Below are 17,889 nucleotides of genomic sequence, written 5' to 3'. Positions count from 1 at the left end.
GCAGAAGTGCCCCGTGGTTGTCCCCACCATCAAGACCCAGCAGTGCAAGCAGAGCACCCACTGGCCCCCCATCCAGAAGAAGTGAGTGGCCCAGCCTTTCCCACATCCCAAAAGTGCCCCTGGATGTGCCACAATGGAATTTCCCCCTGACCACGCCACCAAATCGCATTCCTCACGCGGGGCTGTGCTGACAACAGTCCCCCAGAACTGCTGGAAAAAGGGGTTTGTGCTGTGGTGATGGGAAAAGATTCTTTTCTCCATCTCCTTTGGATCAAGGGCTGGAAAATAAAACCTCACAGTGTGTGGGTAGTTTCAATATTGGGACAGTTTCTTTCCTTTCTGGCTCCTTCACTCAAAATGTGAATTTTTGTCCTCAAGGAGTCCCCAGAACACAAAGGACCTTCTTCATGTGTATTTTACACTCAATTTGAATGTAACATTTATATGAACACAATTAAAAATGCATCATTTTCAACAGAGGGAGAAGGTGGAGCCTGGGAGATCTCCAGAGGTCTCCTCCAACCACAACAATTCCAGAATTCTGGGAATCTTAACCTGGCTCTCACTGGAGATGCTGTTCCCACCCCAAGGAGCCCGGACCCTACAAGATCCCCCTTTTTAACCAGATCCACCGATCTCCCGGGGGATTTCCCACTGATTATTATTTACAGCGTGACCTCGGGAGTGAAAGGTTGTTTATTTGGCAGCAATTCCCGCCTCCTGTCCCGGAGATTGCCAGGATGGCGTAACCCCGAGCACGTAGAATGAGGCAACTCCAAGGAGCTCTTGGCTCCCAGAACCTGCTCGTGGCATTTTTTGATAGGATCAGGCCCTAAATTAGGCACAGGGAGAGGATGGTGCCGGTGCTGGTTGGGACGTGGGGTTTGCCCAACATTTAATCTTCCAGGACTCTTCTCTGGGGTTGTTTGACTCATCCAAATTGTTGTTAGGAAGGGGAAAAAAACAACAACAGAACACAATGGATCTGGGTCCATTTAAAAGTGAGACAAAAAAAGCAGATTGTTTGGTTTTTATCATTCTGCTTTCACCCACCTGGGGCATTTTGACCCCAAAATCCAGAAAACTTTGCCTTGAAACACCAAAGACCCAAATCCTCTGAGGTCTGAACCTGTGTTTGATGCCACAGGATCCTTCACTCATAAAGTGTTGCAAGATCATCATGTGGGGACAATTACACAAGATTTTGTCACCATGTCTATTAAATTCCATTCTAAAATTAGGCAACGTTATCATTTATTTGTTTTTATTTGTATTTCTAAAATCTACCACTGCATTATTGATATTTCCATGGGGCTCCTTCCTTCATTAAGGGAGCAAAAAAAACTCTGAGAGCTCAAACTCCCAGAGAATTCCAGAAAACCAAGCCCAGAGCCTCCAAGTATTTGTGTTTATCTCAGAGCTCAAATAAATTCCCAGAGAATTCCAGAAAACCAAGCCCAGAGCCTCCAAGTATTTGTGTTTATCCAACTGACCAAAAACCACCTCGAAATTTCAGTCCCTCCCAAAACAAAGAAAACTGGAAACACTTCAAAATCCCATTTCTTCTTCCCTGGTTCTCCAGGCTCCTTTCAAAGGGCACTCCCCAAGCTGGGGTGGTTCAATATTTAATAAACCCAGGGCGAACAGGTTTGCATCCAGAGGTTGGATGAGGAGCCGGAGCTGATCCGCCCTCCCCAGAGCTCAGCTCCATCCCGAGGCTGGGAGGAGTCCGAGGCTGGGTTTTATCCTTGGCACAGCGAGGTTTCCTCCCCTTTCCTTGTGCAACAGGGCAGGGACGAGTCATCCTCTGAGGAACTCACTCCAAAGATAACACATCCCAAATCCCGGCTCTGATAAGCCAAGACTCATCCCCAGCTCTGATAAGCCAGGACTCATCCCGAGCCTGTCGGTACTTGTTAAACCAAGGCCAGGAGGGGTCCTGCAGCTGTTGGTGAGCTGGGCTGAGCAGTAAACACGGGTCTGGCTTCTGGATGAAAGTCTCCAGCTGGCGCCTCTGGATAGAAACTCCAGGAGTTGTCTCAGTGATAGCAAACAGGAGCCACCCCTCGGCTTCGGGGGATCTCTGCCCAACAAAACCTCCGCGGCTCCGTGAGTGGAGGTGGAAAATGAGTGAAAACACATCAGGAATCCTGCTGGAATTCCACGGTCAGGCCGGAAACGGGAGGGAAAACGGGAAACCGGAGCTGTTGCGAAGCTGTGGTTGCATCCATGGTTGCGCCATCCCGGGGCTCTGCACCCAGATGCTCCCATCCCGCCCCAGGGAAGAGCCGGCGGAGCTCGGGATGCGTGGGGAGCTCGGATGCGTGGTCTCTGACCCAGCATTTTACTCACAGCTTACTCACGGGTGCAAGGTTTGTGCAAGCGCCTTCCGTAGGCACCGATTTCCCATCACCACTCCAGACCCCGGCAAATAAAACAGAGTAAAATATGATAAAACGGGAATTTTCAAAGAGAAATTCTGTGTGGGGGCATCTTGGGGCTGGCCAGGAAAAATGCCAGCGATGAAAATTGTTGGTGACTGAGTCAGTGATGGTGGAATGGCCGTAAAATTAGGTGGGAAGCAGACGGACGCAGGTGGGGAATCACAGAACTGTGGAACCACAGCATCTCAAAATCCTGGATCTCACAATCACAGAACCCCCGAGCAGCAGGGGAGCAGGGTCACCTGGAGCAGGTGACACAGGGACACGTCCAGAAGGGTTCAGAGTGACTCCAGAGGGGAACATTCCAGGCCCTCCCCGGGCAGCTGCTCCAGGGCTCTGCCCCCCTCCACGGCAAGAAGTTCTCCCTCACGTTGAGGAAACCTCAAAACATTTTTGGGGGATTCACAGGTAGAAGCCAACACTTCCAAGAGTGGCCTGTGCCACCAGCTGGGTTTGCCACGTCACTTCCCAGCCAGAGCCTCCCACAGTGGCCACAGACTTCATCATCCTGGTCTTGTTCCTTTGGGAGATGACCCTGTCAGGGAGAGGACCCTCAGCTCGGTTCCTGCAGGTGTCTCACGGGGTGAAAACCACTTCAGAGATGTTTTCCAAGGACGTCCAACCAAGACTTTCTAAGAATTTGCCATTTTCTACGGTGAGCCCCTGAGAATGGTGGTTTTTCTCCACAAGAGCCCGGCCCTACCAAGACCAGTGAGGGAGGGCCGGGCACCGGGACCTCTGCTTCCTGCCAGACTCCAGCTGAGAGGTTTTGGGAGGACAGGAACCCCAAAACTCACCACCTTTGCCATCCATTTTGCAACCTAAAACTCATCGCGCCGTGAGGGTGAGACAGCCGAGCCGCCCACACGGTTTTCACTCAGAGCCCGCCAGGGGCAGGGCGCAATTAAAGCTGTGTAAGACGAGGAAGACAATCCAGAACCTGACAAGTCAATCAAAGAAACCGGGTGGAAGGAGCTTTTGAAGGTGGTGGGTAATTAGGGGTGTGGCTGTTTTGTAAATACCTTGGTCATTTTTCCCCAGGGGGTTATTGCATTTTCAGGAAGGGACTTGGGAACTGTATAAAAGTCCTTGGAGGGGAGAGCAGCTCATTCACTCAGCTCCGCTCCTCCTCCCGAGCCTTCACAGCCAAGGTGAGTCCCTGCTCCACCGCTAACCTTTAATTCCAACGAAAATTCCCCGCACTGAGCCGAGCTTTGCTCTGGGGGCATTTCCTGGGGTTATTGAGAGCCAAATCCTTGGCTCTGTGGCTGGGGCTGCTTTGTGCTCCCGAAAATTATGGCCGCCTGCGCTGAGAAGTAAAATTTATTACCCGTAGTTATATTTTGACGACTCCGGTGCTTTCCAGTATCCAAAGGACAAACTGGAAATGACTGGAAGCAAAGGATGGGATTTGGGGATGAATGGGAGACAGCAGCCTGATCTTCCATAAGAACCCCTGGGGTTAAGCTGGGAATTTTAATTGCATTTATAAGCCTGACTCCTTTACTAAGCTCCTTTGGAAAACATTCAGGAGCTGAAAGTATTAAAACATCCTTGAAGAAATTTAGGGAAGAGCGGAGAAGGCGGATTTAAACTGTGAGGGGAAGGAGCAGCAGGATCCTCTTCCAGCTCAGCATCCCGGAAGCCTTTTGCCTCCTTGAAACCCCAGCAATCCTTGGAAGGGGGTTGGGATGCGCACAGAGGATTTTCCTCATGCTCAGGAAAAGGGGCCTGGAGGGAGCAGAGGACACGAGGAGGAAGGAAGGCTGAGGAATTTGTCTTTATTTGGGGCACCTGCCTTTGGAAGTGGATTTTTCCAGGGCTCTGGCACCAGTCCTGGCTGTGCCAGGGCTCCTCAAGGCTACGAGATTTTGGGATTCTTGCCATGATGCTTCTTATTGGTGCAGGATATCCCAGCATCACACAGAGCTCCTCCGGGAGCATCCCGGGATGCAGCCAAGGAAGAACAGGGAAATGTCTCAAGGAAGAACAGGGAAACGGCTCAAAAAATGGCAGGGAAATGGCTCAAGGAATAGCAGGGAAATGGCTCAAAAATAGCCAGGAAATGGCTCAAGAAGTGGCAGGGAAATGGCTCAAAAAATGACAGGGAAATATCTCAAGGAAGAACAGGGAAATGTCTCAAAAATAGCCAGGAAATGGTTCAAGGAACAGCAGGGAAATGTCTCAAGGAAGAACAGGGAAATGTCTCAAGGATAACAGGGAAATGTCTCAAGGATAACAGGGAAACGGCTCATGGAGCTCAGCAGGAACAGAGGCCAGGGCTGCTGTGGGGACTCATGAGGGTGTCCAGATGCTCCAGGCTGATCCAGCACTGTGGGAATGAAGCCCCAAACTGGGGAAACTGGATGGGCAGAAAGGCAAATCCTGCTGGGCCCCACCGGGGACCCCGACCCCACAGCAGGGCAAGAGATGGCAACGGTGCCCTCCCCGCATCTAACGCCTTCTCTCCCCTCCAGGTTTCCAACCTTCCCTCCGACCAGCCCAAAAATGTGCTCCCGTGAGAACAGAGGCTGCCACAGCTCCGAGAGCTCCTCCTGCCACGGCGGCAGCTCCTCCTGCCACGACAGCGACCGCTCCTGCCACGGCTCCGAGGGGCTGGTGTGCCACGAGGTGACCCCGGTGCCGGACGTGACCCCCGTGGTGGTGCTGACCCCGCAGTGCCCGGTGGCCACCGGGACGGGGCAGGTGCCCCTGGCCCAGGTTCCGTGCCAGCAGCAGCAGCAGCAGATCAAGCAGCCGGTGCAGTGGCCGCCGCAGCAGCAGCAGAAGTGAAGGGCCCGGAGCTGCTCCTGTCCCCTGTCCCCTGAGCTTGGACAGGCCCTGTCTCATCCCTCCGGCCCCTTCCCTCCTCCTGAGAACCCCAAGTGGCATTAGTGCGGTGGAATTGGGATTTTTTCCCCTGCGTGCGCGGGAATTCCGATCTCTTCATTCCCTGCTCCTGTCTCCAGTAGCAAAGGTGTGATATTAAAACCTAAAGCTCATCAAATGTCCTGGCGTCCTGGTGTTTTTCCACTGGTTTTCCTTATCTTTGGCATCGTTCCCAAGCCCGTCTGGGCTGAGGGGAGCTGCTTTCCACAGCTTCCACCCCTTCCCGTGGCATTCCAGTGGCTGGGATGGCTCAGCTCTGCAGTCCCCACACCCTGGGCACCTGCCAGGCTGATTTCAAAAGCTGTCTGGGGCTGCAGGTGCAGATCAGCATCTCCGTAACCCCAGCCCTTGCCTTGGAGCCTCCCGCCCTCACAGGCACCTTGTGAAGGGTTTGGGATTTGTTCGTGGCTGGTGAGCAGGGAGCAGAGTCCGTCTGGGAAGTCTGGAAATCCCAGATCTCCATAAACAGGAGCAGGGGAGGGACCACGTCCTGCTCAGGGTCCCTTCTGACCCCTCTAAATGGAGAATTTGGGGTTGGATTGGTCTTTTCTGCGAGGGGACTCTCCCTGCTTTGAAAAGAGAGTTTGTGTTCCCTGGAGGAAACCCCAGAGGAAACAAGGTTGGAAAAGCTCTCCGAGACCTTTGAGTTCAAGCTGTGCCTGATCCCCACCTTCTCACCCAGCCCAGGACGCTGAGTGCCGCTTCCAGCCTTTCCCTGGACACCTCCAAACCTCCTTGGGCAGCCCCTTCCAAGGTCTGATCCCCCTTCCACGAGGAAATTGCTCCTGATGTCCCACCTGAGCCTCCTGCCAGGGAGTTGGAGAGAGGGAGAAGGTCCCCCCTGAGCTTTCTTTCCTCACAGGAGTTTTCCAGCCCCTTCTCCTGCTGCCCCAGCCCCTTCCCCAGCTCTGTTCCCTTCCCTGGATGCACTCCAGCCCCTCAACATCTCTCTTGAGTGAGAAAAAACATTCCCAGCTCCTCCCCAGGTTTAAACTGACTTAAACCATGAAAGTTCAGAGTCCCTCTTGTAGATGCGAAAGGAATGAAATGAATAAAATGAATGAAACGAAAAAAAACAAATGGAATTTGAGATGAACAGATGTCCATGAAAACCCGGATTTCTCACCACAGCAGAGCCGTGCCTGGGCTCGCTCCCAGAGCCCACCAGGCCGATTGCTGCGGGCATCGGTGGCTCTGTGGGACGAGAGCAGCACCCTGCGTAATGCACGAGACATTTAATTAGCCAAGGCTTTGTGCCCAGCCTTTGAAAGGAGCAAGAAAACCTGCTATTAGCACCCGCTTAATTATTGCTCTTGATTAAAGTAACGAGGAGCCTCAGTCCCAGGTGTGAGGTCGGTGATGGCAGGAGCGAGGGATGAAGGTCGGGCTCCAGCCTGGCATGGGGACGTGGAGCGGTGCCAGTCCCCGGCAGTGCCAAACCCACCTGTGCCAACAGGGCTTGGAACCCCGCCAGACCAGAGGCTCCAGGCTGGGCTGGACTCTGACTGAAAACCTCTGTGGGAAGATTAAATCTCCGAATATGAATCCTTTCCAAGCAATCCAAGGTTTCACCCACGCTCCCGGCTGAGCCGGAGCCATCCAGGTTGTGTCACTTCACGGAAGGAAAGATTGGGAATCTCTCCCGAGCTGGAGTTCTGTTATCTCTGCACACATCTGCAGAAATCCAGCAGGAAATTGTCCCCACCTCCTCCTCCTCCTCCTCCTCCTCCTCCTCCCACAAAGGCCACAGCAGCGAAGGAGCTGAATCCCCACGGAGAAATATCCCGGGGAAAACCTCTCCCTCTTGCACTGTTCACAGCAAGCACAGGTTGGCTGGGGCAGAGCCAAGTCAGGTGTGCAAAGACAGAATCTGTGGATAATTCCCTGTCAGTGCTCCAGGCCATTGCTGAAACCCCCTCAGCCAAAAGCAGGGAGTGGCTGCTCGGCTCCAGCTGCTCATCCCACCCTTCCGGAGCTGGAAGCTTCCACAGTGAGCCACTCCAGGAGAATGGGGGCTTTGCCCTCTCATGAGCTCAGACATCTCTGTTTCATCCCCCAGTTCCTGACATTTCCATCTGACACCCTTTTTTTTTTTCATTTTTCCCTCCTCACCTCTCTCACATCACAGCAAATCCCCTCCCACACACAGCCAAAAATCCCTTAAGTGCTGCCTGACCCAAACCTGGCCGGGAATTGTCCACGGGTTCGTTCTGTGCTCTGGGATAACGAAGCTCAGCTGTGAGTGGAGCAGTTTGAGGGATCCCGGTGAGTCAGCAGAGCATCATCCCTAAATCCCTCGTGCCTCACGCCTAATCCCCGGTGCCATCCCAATGTTGACACATTCCTGCCTTTTATGGGACAAGAAGATGTAATTGATGGGTCAGACGGGCATGACTTGTACCTGGGCATTGGGAAAATCCACGTTCTGAGGTGTCTCCTACATCACATTGTTGTGTTTATGCCTCTCCTGAGCTTCGTCCCCGTCTCATCTTCACTGAAATCATTCCAGAGGTGCTGGAAGCAGGACGGCAACAGCAGCACTTTGTCCCAGCTAAAATAAAAATAAAATCTGAGTGAAATCAGAAGAGAAAACAACCAAAACACCTCTGGGAGGGTGAGCAGGACTTGGGCTGTCCTGGAGGTGTCCAAGGAATGCCTGGATGTGGCACTCAGTGTCCTGGTCTGTTTGACAAGGTGGGGGTTGGCCAAAGGTGGGGCCCAGTGGTCTTGGAGATCTTTTCCAACATCAACAATTCTGGAAATCTGGGATTCTGTTCACCTCAAACCATCCTGTCCTGGGATTTGATGCCACTGCCCCAAACACCACCTCACAAACGGAGACTAAAACAGCCCCTGGGTTTGCTTGGGCAGGTTGTGGTGGATGGAGATCCACAGAGGTGGCAGCCCATGGACAGGAATCCATCCTGGAGCAGGTTTGGTGGCAGAACCTGTGGACCATGGACAGGAACCCATCCTGGAGCAGGTTTGGTGACAGAACCTGTGGACCATGGACAGGAACCCATCCTGGAGCAGGTTTGGTGGCAGAAACTGCAGCCCATGGACAGGAACCCATCCTGGAGCAGGTTTGGTGGGAGAACCTGTGACCCCATGGACAGGAATCCATCCTGGAGCAGGTTTGGTGGCAGAACCTGTGACCCCATGGACAGGAACCCATCCTGGAGCAGGTCTGGTGGCAGAACCTGTGACCCCATGGACAGGAACCCATCCTGGAGCAGGTTTGGTGGCAGAACCTGTGGACCATGGACAGGAACAGATCCTGGAGCAGGTTTGGGGGCAGAACCTGTGACCCCACAGACAAGAACCCATCCTGGAGCAGGTTTGGTGGCAGAACCTGTGACCCCATGGACAGGAACCCATCCTGGAGCAGGTTTGGTGGCAGAACCTGCAGACCATGGACAAAAACCCATCCTGGAGCAGGTTTGGTGGCAGAACCTGTGACCCCACAGACAGGAATCCATCCTGGAGCAGGTTTGGTGGCAGAACCTGTGACCTTTGGCTTTGGTGGGCAGCTGGAGGAGAAGTCCTTGCTGGGCCCCATTGTTTGGAATTATCACTAAAGGACAGATTTGGGCTAATGCAAATCTCTCATTGAGATATCCGGCCCCATTGGGCAATTCCTCTGGATTATTCCTGCCCTCAACCCAATCCCCAGGGATTAACATCAGTAATTTTTCTTTCACATGGAGGTGGATCACGTGTTTCCACGTGACCCTGAGGAATTCTGGATCACAAACACCTCTTCTGGCCTCTCCACGCTGTCCACGAGCAGATCCATTGGTGCCGGGGCTGGCGTCACTTCACGTGAAATTCCTTCCAATCTCCTTCATAGGGAGGTGAAGGAATTAATGAGCTATTAATAATTACAATGCTAGAAGCACAGAGCATCAAAGGGAAAATACGGGAAGCTGAACACAGCGGATAGAAATGGGCTGGGATCTGTAATTAGGGATGCCTCGTGTCCCAGATAACCCTGTGTAAAAGTATAAAAGGTTTCCCATCCCGGCTGCCTTCACTCGCTGCTCTGCTCCAAAACAGCTCCATCCCCACTGCTGAAGGGTGAGTCCGATTTTCCTCTTTCCCTGGAGTTTCTTTAGGGAATTGGATGTTTTCCCACCAGTCTGGGTAGGACTGGAGTGTTGGATGCTCCCTCCTCACCGCCAGATCTTGGCCGTGCCGGAGACCAAGTTCTTGTTACCCACAAGAGCAAATTATTTTAAAAATTACAATAAAGGCCTCAAGCAGAGCCTTTTTATACCAAAACTACAGAAAGGGTAGAAAATACAGAGAGGAAAGCCACAGGGTTTTGTGGGAAAGGGACTGGGAGGTTCCCAAGCAGGAGGAAGCAGAGGGCTCTTGGGAAACGGATGTTTGGACCAATTTTTCTCTGGAAATCGAGTCCCATAAAAGGGGAAATCAACCCATAAAATGTTCTGGGTTTAGTGAGAGATTAAAGCTTCTCCCAACAACACTGACCCCACTTTCTCACCCCCGAATTTCACTGGAAATTAGGAAGAAAATGGGGAATCCCAGAGCAAATGTCTATAAGCTCGTGCCCGCTGTGACCGCTCCTCTCTTCCCTCCAGCTCTGCCCCACCATGTGCTCCCGCGGCTCCTGCCACAGCCACGAGACCTCGTGCCATGAGTCCCACTCCTCCTGCCAGCCGGGGCCCTCCTGCCACTACACCGTCCAGAGGCAGCCCGTGCAGAAGTTCAGCTACGTGACGCCCTGCTGCCCTCCCGTGCAGCGTTACTGCCCTCCAATGCAGCCCTGCTGCCCTCCAATGCAGCGTTACTGCCCCCCGGTCTGTCCCCAGGTCACCAAGAACATCTGCAAGCTGCCACCGTCGTACCCCAAGTACTGAGGGCAGGATCCGGCTCTGGGATGCACCGGATCGCTCCTGCCTCGGGTGCTCTCCCTGCCTTAAAGCTTCAATCGATGGTTCTTTATTGGCATTTTTGATTTGATCCTCAAATTCTTCGCCCACTATTAGAATTTGGTTCCTATTTTAGTTTTTGCTCCTATTCGGTTTAATTTGCTCCGCAGGCAGGACCCAGCTCGGGTTGCTTTCCAGAAAGCTGGGCGTGATTCCTGCTGCTTTTCACCCATGTGACAGCCTCCAAAACAATAAAATTTGATTTCCAAAAGTAAAAGAGGTTTATGGTCTGTTTATTCTTTGACCTTTTTTTTTTTCCTTCAGAAAAATTGTTACCTCTGACTTCCTAGTCACCACTTCTCTCTCTTTCCTCCTCAAACCGATCACAAAACGTCCCTAAAATGTCAAAACAATAAAAGCCAGTGATCCCAGAGGCATTTCCCAGAGGCTCAGGGAGCTCATCTGCACCGTATTTATTCACCTGTTGATATACAGGAGGCGTATTTATACATTTATATCCAGAAGGAATTGTTTCCGGTGATTCCACGGATCCCTGGGAGTGTCCAGGCTGGACGGGACCTGGAGCACCTCGGTCCCCTCCTCAGCAGCTCCTCACACTTCATTTGTCCCTCTGACTCACAAAACATTTCGAGGTGGTGCCTAATAAATGCAAATAAGCACCTCGTGGGTTTTCCTAACCCTCCTTCTTTCACTGAGCTCCAAATTACTGTTTCCAGTGACAATTGCAGGTGTTTATTTTAAGTGTGAAATCCCTCTGGACTTTTGACAACCTCAGACTTTCCTTATCTCCCAGTCCAGCTGAGACACCGGTTCCAGAACAGGCTTTGTGGCTGCCTCAGCTTCCCCAGGAGCTCAGCAGCCAGACTCAGCTTGAATTAATAGCTCTGAGAGTTGGATGAGATGTTCTTTAATGTCCCTTCCAACCCAAACCATTCTGCGATTCCCTGATTCCGTGAATTCCTCCTGCCTGACGCAGAATTGACTCAAATTGACTCCCCCAAAAAAGGAGTTTTATCCACCCAGATGAAGAATTTCTGCACCATTTCCAGGAGACTTCAGATTTTCCTAAGCAAGGATTGGCTCTAAAAGATTTTTCTTAAAAGCTTTTGGGTTTCTCATCCACAGCCTTACAAAATAAATATAAATAATCATAGAATCATGAAATGGTTCGGGTTGGGAGGGGCCCTGAAGATTCCCTGACCCCCGAGTTGCTCCTGTGGTGCTCACCTGGATAAAAGCCACAGGAAAGGGACAATCACCCATTTTATTGTCCTAAAACCTTTGGGTGCTCTGAGAAAAACACGGAAACAAAGAGCGAAATGCGGGAATGAATAAAAATTACAAAACTGCTTAAATAAAACAGAACCCCACAGAAATCCGGGGTCGAAAACAGAGGGAAAACCCTCACACAAACCCTTCCTGCTGAGGATTTGAAACCCCCTCCATCCAGGAGGAGCGTAAACAGGAAAACGTTGTGGCACAAACAAAGAAACAGCTGATGGTTGGAAAAAGGAAAGAATCGGGATTGGGGACGTCCTTTTGGCGTCACCTCCGGAGCCGAGGTGTTCCGAGGTAGTCACCAGGACCTCCCTCTAATGAAGTCCCTGGGAGTTGTGGCTGTTAATTACCATCTTTTGTGTCAATCAAAACGTGACTCTGCCACGGAGAACCAGGGGCAGCGCGCGGGGAAGGAGTCAACCCTCCGGAGTTGATGCAATCCCAGTTGCCCAATGACAAATCACTTAATAACTGCGGGGATAGGTTCATTTTTGCCACGGAAATATGCAACTGCCTCCAAAATTCCCTTCTAAGCAGATTGGGAAATTCTTTGTTTATTAAAGTGCTGAGGAAAATGGCATCATTGGCGCTTTTTCTTGTCCCCCTGACTGCGTCAAGTGGGAAATGCTAAAAATGAGACGCAGGAGATAAATATGAATATGAGGGTTTGTGTCAGCATTGCCAAGAGGTGCCTAATTCCCAGGACAAGCCTTTGGGAGATATAAAAGTCCGGCATCCCCTGCCCGTCCTTCACTCAGCACCAGCTCCCCGAGCTCTTCCTCTTCCTCCAGCCAAGGGTGAGTTGGATTATCTTGATTTATTTACTCTTGAGCAGCAGAAGTTTACAGAGTTCTGTGTTTAGACTTTGCCTTTGTCTTAGAAATTCCTTGTTTTGATGGCCTGCACACACACGAGGAGTGCTTGGTTTGCTCAGGGACGGGATGGCAGAAAAGGAGGAAAAACTGAAGGAGCAAAGGCAGGGAGGCTTTGGGAGCCAGCAAGGAATTCATTCCCAGACTGGCAGGTGATGGAGGCAGAGAGAGCTCGGACAAGTCAGAGAAATTTCAGAAGGAAATTTTGCCTTAAAAAACCAACGGGAGCATCTCGGCAGGGAAATTCCCGTCAGAGCCGCGCCATCCTGGAGTGTCCTCCAGAAGGACGGGTCACGATGTCCCACACACCACAAAACACAGGGGAACAGCATTTCCCGTGCCAGTCCCAAACAGGAGCCAAGGAAAACGCACAAGGGGCAGCTGTCCCAGCCTGACCATCTCTCTCTTCCCTCCAGCTCCACCACAGCTCCAGGACGATGTGCTCCCGCGGGTCCTGCCACGACTACGAGTCCTCCTGCCACAGATCCCGCTCCTCCTGCCACGGATCCTGGTTCTCCTGCCACAGATCCCGCTCCTCCTGCCACGAGCCGGAGTCCTCCTGCCACTACACCATCCAGAGGCAGCCGGTGCAGAAATGCACCTACACCAGGCCCTGCTGTCCCCCCGTGCAGCGCTACTGTCCCCCTGTCCCCTATTGTCCCCCTGTCCCCTATTGTCCACCTGTCCCCTACTGTCCCCAGGTCCCCTACTGTCCCCAGGTCCCCTACTGTCCCCAGGTCACCAAGAACATCTGCAACCTGCCACCGGCGTGTCCCAAGTACTGAACAGGATCCAGTCCCGGCCACCACCGGAGCCACCGGCTCCTCCCTTGGACATTCTGACCTCGGCTCGCCTCGACCACGCTGAAATCCCTGGGTCTGTGCCCCGTGGGATCCTGGGGGGGGGATGAAATGTTCCCCTAATTAATATTCATGGTGTCATTCTTGATAATTATTCGGGGAATTTCTAATTATTCCTGGCACGATTGCTTTGTTGGGGATCTTTCTCTGTCTTGTGCTTCTGTTTCAGATTCATCTGGGTGTGGGAAACAATAAATTCATGAGACCCTCATTGCCTCGTTGCCTTTGAATTCCTTTATCCTCTTTTTCCTTGATTTTTTTTTTTTTGGCAATTTTTTTCAGGGGTTTTCAATTCAAATTTCTTTGTATTTCCAAAATATCCCCGTGTTTGGTGGCAAATAATTCCCACGTTCATTTGGGAATGAATAGAAGACACAGCAAAGGAAAGGGGGAGATGGCCAAAAATTGGACTCGATGATCTTGGAGGGCTTTTCCAACCTCAGTGATCCCAGGAAATTAAATGGAAGGGGGAAAAGTAGGCCACAGCTCCCTCTCAATATTTCATAACTTAACTCCGAGCTATTTCAGACCTTGGATACGAATTTTCAAATATCTGAAAGCCTTTGAGCCTCTGAAAACAGAAATTCCTGTGAAGGAAAACTGAGCAGAGGATGACGGGAACTCTTCCAAGATCCCGTTTTCCAGAGCAGGCCGTGAATCTGAAGGATTCAGAGATGGTTTTTGGGTGCTTTTCTTCCTACCCTTCAAACTCTGAGTCAAACAGGGTCCAAATCCAGCTTGAGTGCCCAAACTTCCAGCAGAAAAATACCAATATTTACTCAAACTTCAGCTCCTCTTCTCTGAATCCTTTGGCGTGACCAGGCAAAAAAAAAAGTGAGGGATCACAGAAGGAGAGAGAAACCAAGGAATGGGAAAATTTAACATCCTCAGACCTCGTACAGAGCTCAGGGTCAGGTGTTTTTCTCTGATCCTACACATTAATAACACGTGATTCACGCGGAACAACCTGATGGGATCACCCCAGTCATCTGCCACGTCGAGGGACACGTGAAGAATCAGGAACATTTTATTTCCTGCCATCCCAGGGAGCCGAGGAGATCCCTCTGGATTTTCCAGCGTTGTGCCATCCCCAGGAATTGCAGACAGTAATCCCATTTCCTCTTGGCACTCAGCAACAGGGGAATTAAAACCCTGAGCTGTCACCTGCGCCCAGCGGGAGACCAACCCCAGGAGTCAGCATTTCTGAGACCTTTCTGTGCCTGATGCAATCCCCGGCTGTCCCTCGTCCCTAATTAACACCCGTCACATCAGTGTCAGTCTCCAGGAAATGGGAGAGAACTGCCTCCCAAAATCCCTGCATTAGGAATCATCGACGGGACGGGGCCCGGTGCGTCAAGGAGGGAACACCTAAAAACACGGGAAGCGCAAACATCTGCAGGATTGGACGCAGAATTAATTAAAGTGTCATCGCAAGGAGGTGCCTCACACCCCAGGAGAGTATAAAAGGTCCCTCGGCCCCGTCCTCCGCAGTCGCTCGCCTTCGCTTCCAGAATCTTCTCGCTGCAGCTGAAGAGGGTAAGACCAATTTCACCATTTCTGTTCCCACTGACAAGCCAGGAAGCCTCCACGAGGGGTTTTTATGGATCCTGTGGGATTTAGGGAAGCGCGTGCGCTGAGGGAGGGGTGAGGAATGGAAGATGGAGGGAGAAGGGTGCAGCAAGGGAGGGATCCTTGTGGGACACAAACTCTGCCGGAACCGGGGTGTGGCAGATGGGCTCCTGGGGCTCCAATTGACTCACAGGGACCTGATTCCACACCATAACTCCCAGAGTGTGCCCAGCAGATCCCACACAATCAAGGAGGCCTTGAGTGCTGTTAGGCGGGTGAAAAAAGAAGAGAAACAGTCTGTGGGAGGTGTCAAGAAAAAGTATTATTCGAAAGAAAAGATGGGGAGTAAAAGAAATGAATCAGAGCCTCCTCTCACCGCGTTGATCCCTTGCTCCAAACAGAACTCCAGGACCATGTGCTCCCGCGGGTCTTGCCACGACTACGAGTCCTCCTGCCACGGGTCCAGCTCCTCCTGCCACGGATCCCGCTCCTCCTGCCACGGATCCAGCTCCCCCTGCCACTACACCATCCAGAGGCAGCCCGTGCAGAAGTTCAGCTACGTGACGCCCTGCTGCCCTCCTGTGCAGCGTTATTTCCCTCCAATGCAGCCCTGCTGCCCCCCAGTGCAGCGTTATTGCCCCCCGGTGCAGCGTTACTGCCCCCCAGTCTGTCCCCAGGTCACCAAGAACATCTGCAAGCTGCCACCGTCGTACCCCAAGTACTGAGGGCAGGATCCAGCTCCGGGATGCACCGGATCTCTCCCGCCTTGGAAGGTTCCAGCTCACCCCAGTGCTCGTGGCTGGGCAGCTTTGTCACTTTTCTCCAAGCAAAGCCTCCTAAAACTGCCGGGGGTGATGCGGTTTTAGGGTGAAACCTCTCGGTTTAAGGAGCTCTGAGCTGTTTTGTCTTTGCCAACTCTGGGAATGGTTCCCCTTCTCGCTTTGCTGCTTTGTTCTCCAGCACGACAATAAAAACGGTGTTTCAAGCCAAAACGAGCAGTCCTGGATGTTTTCAGTCACTGCCCCATTAGACAGGTCAGGTTGATGGGCAGGAGGGACACCGAGGGGCTGGAGTGTGGAACAGAGCTGGGCCAGCAGGAGAAAGGTCTGGAAAACTCCTGAGGGAGCTGGGAAAGGGGCTCAGCCTGGGGAAAAGGAGGCTCAGGGGAGACCTTGCTCTCCACACCTCCCTGGCAGGAGGCTCAGGTGGGACAGAGCAGGAATTTCCCCATGGAAATGGGCGGTCAGTTCTTGGAAGGGGCTGCCCAGTGAGGTTTGGAGTGGCCATCCCTGGAGGTGTCCAAGGAAAGCCTGGAGGTGGCACTCAGTGCCCTGGGCTGGGCATCAGCCACAGGTTGGATTTGGCGCTCTGGGACCTCATTTCTCTGGGATTCCGTGCTGGTCTGGTGGCATCTCTCTTTTCTTGTGGGTTTGCTACCGTAATTTAATCCCTGGAGCCGGAGGAATGCCAAGGAAACATGAAATCCATGGAAAACACCTGCAGGGCTGGGAGGAGCAGATGGGGTGAATTCCTGAGGGAAACAAATCCTTGCCCTGGGCTCAGCAGATGTTGGCGGGTCGGGTTTCCAGCCTGACCTGTGTGTTCATGTTTTCCCCACGTGTTTCTGCTCTCAGAGCCGCTGCTATTTTTGGAACCAAAACAAAATCGAATCCTGCAGGGTTTGGAACATGGAAGAGCCCCAATTAACCAGTTTCTGCAGTGTAAAATAAGTGAAGGTTTCCCCAGGGTGATTCATCCCTCATCACCCATCCCAGGTGTGGGAAACAGCCTGGAATGAGCCGAGTGCTGCAACAGCCACAAAAAGACCGGTTGGTCAATAAGGAATTGGAATTAGTTATTTATAGGTTATGGAGAAAACGCTCATTAGAGAGGAATGGGTTAAAAAGGAAAAGTTGCAGCCAGGACAGAGAGCACGGAATGATTCACCCGCCTGGGGGTTCTTGGCCTTGCTAAGAGGTGGCTCAGCCACACACGAGGGTGGAAAAAATGATTTTCTTACTCATTCCTGCCCTCCCCGCAGGTGGGAATTGAGTTACTGAGGTTTGGTGGCCACAGCGTTGGTTTGGTCTTCAAGCAGAGACTTTCACTTTGCGGCCCCAACTTCCAACTCTCTCCTCTATCACCAACCATGGCACATTTTAATTAATTTCCAAACCCAGAGAGGGTCATAAAATCGGTAAGGAGCCTTTCCCCTATGGAGCCAGGGAATGTTGGGAATGTTCAGCCTCTGAAGACCCCAGAGCCCCTCCCAGTGAAGCTGGAGAGGGACTTTTCCTCACCAACTGCAGCAAAATTATTTGTGATGGAGAGGAGTTTTAGGAGAAGGAATTGTTCCCTGGGAGGGTGGGGAGGCCTTGAAGAACCACAAACATTTGGCAAGAGAACTCCAGGTCGCCTAAAGGGACATTTCTGCTCCGCTAAAGACACCTCAAGTAACAATTCTACAACCGGGATAAACTGTGAGGAAACCGGATTAATGGGGAGGAATTTGCCTCAGATGTCTCCCGGCAAGGATTGCATTCCTGGTGCTCCAATCCAAACAAACAAAAATTAAAAATAAAGAAATAAAAAAGCTCTGCTCCTCTGGGCATCTTTCAGAGCCCACACAAGTCCTTGCACTCAAAGCAAAACGTAACTGAGAAATTTTTTATGGCCCTAATTTGAATATTTTCCTCTGCAAAATCGCTGTTGGATCTACAAACCCGCCTTGCAGAGCTTTAAACCCCTCCGGTGCTCACATCCAACTGTCACCACGTGGGGATTTTTTTTGGGATGAACCCGTGCACCAAATCCTCACAAAGACAACACGAAACGGCCTCATTTTGGCCAACCTCCCTTCCTTCACCCCCCGTCCTTCACCTCCCTGCCCAGGATATCCCACATTTCCAACGCTGGAGTTCCCTACCTGTTCTCCGCAGGCTCCAGAATGCCCCTCAGATCCTCCCAAGCCCCCCTGACCGAGCCGCTCGTGCCCAGCTGGATCGAGTTTCAATTGCTAATTAGCGCCTGGCTCCAGATCGTTAACACAGCTGAAGCCAAT

The 17,889-nt window shown here is 52.0% G+C and overlaps 2 protein-coding genes across 2 annotated transcripts; both read left to right on the top strand.

Annotated features, from left to right (window-relative positions):
* The first annotated feature begins 9,949 nt into the window (after positions 1–9,949).
* Positions 9,950–10,216, top strand: LOC117245527 (putative small proline-rich protein 5). Its single transcript, XM_033519820.1, has one exon. It carries the CDS (start codon positions 9,950–9,952, stop codon positions 10,214–10,216), a length of 267 nt encoding a protein of 88 aa, XP_033375711.1.
* A 2,620-nt stretch (positions 10,217–12,836) lies between these two features.
* LOC117245524 (putative small proline-rich protein 5) lies at positions 12,837–13,184 on the top strand. The gene is made up of 2 exons (XM_033519784.1): positions 12,837–13,082; positions 13,119–13,184. Exons 1-2 carry the CDS (start codon positions 12,837–12,839, stop codon positions 13,182–13,184), a joined length of 312 nt encoding a protein of 103 aa, XP_033375675.1.
* Positions 13,185–17,889: the final 4,705 nt, after the last annotated feature.

This window comes from Parus major, chromosome 25LG2 (assembly GCF_001522545.3).
Source record: "Parus major isolate Abel chromosome 25LG2, Parus_major1.1, whole genome shotgun sequence".
Classification (NCBI taxonomy): Eukaryota; Metazoa; Chordata; class Aves; order Passeriformes; family Paridae; genus Parus; species Parus major.
This window is presented reverse-complemented; position numbering and strand designations above follow the sequence as displayed.

Coding starts and splice junctions, on each gene's coding strand:
- LOC117245527 (XM_033519820.1), top strand. CDS start 9,950: ATGTGCTCCCGCGGCTCCTGCCACAGCCACGAGACCTCGTGCCATGAG.
- LOC117245524 (XM_033519784.1), top strand. CDS start 12,837: ATGTGCTCCCGCGGGTCCTGCCACGACTACGAGTCCTCCTGCCACAGA. Junction 13,083..13,118: donor CTGTCCCCTATTGTCCACCT/GTCCCCTACTGT, acceptor TACTGTCCCCAG/GTCCCCTACTGTCCCCAGGT.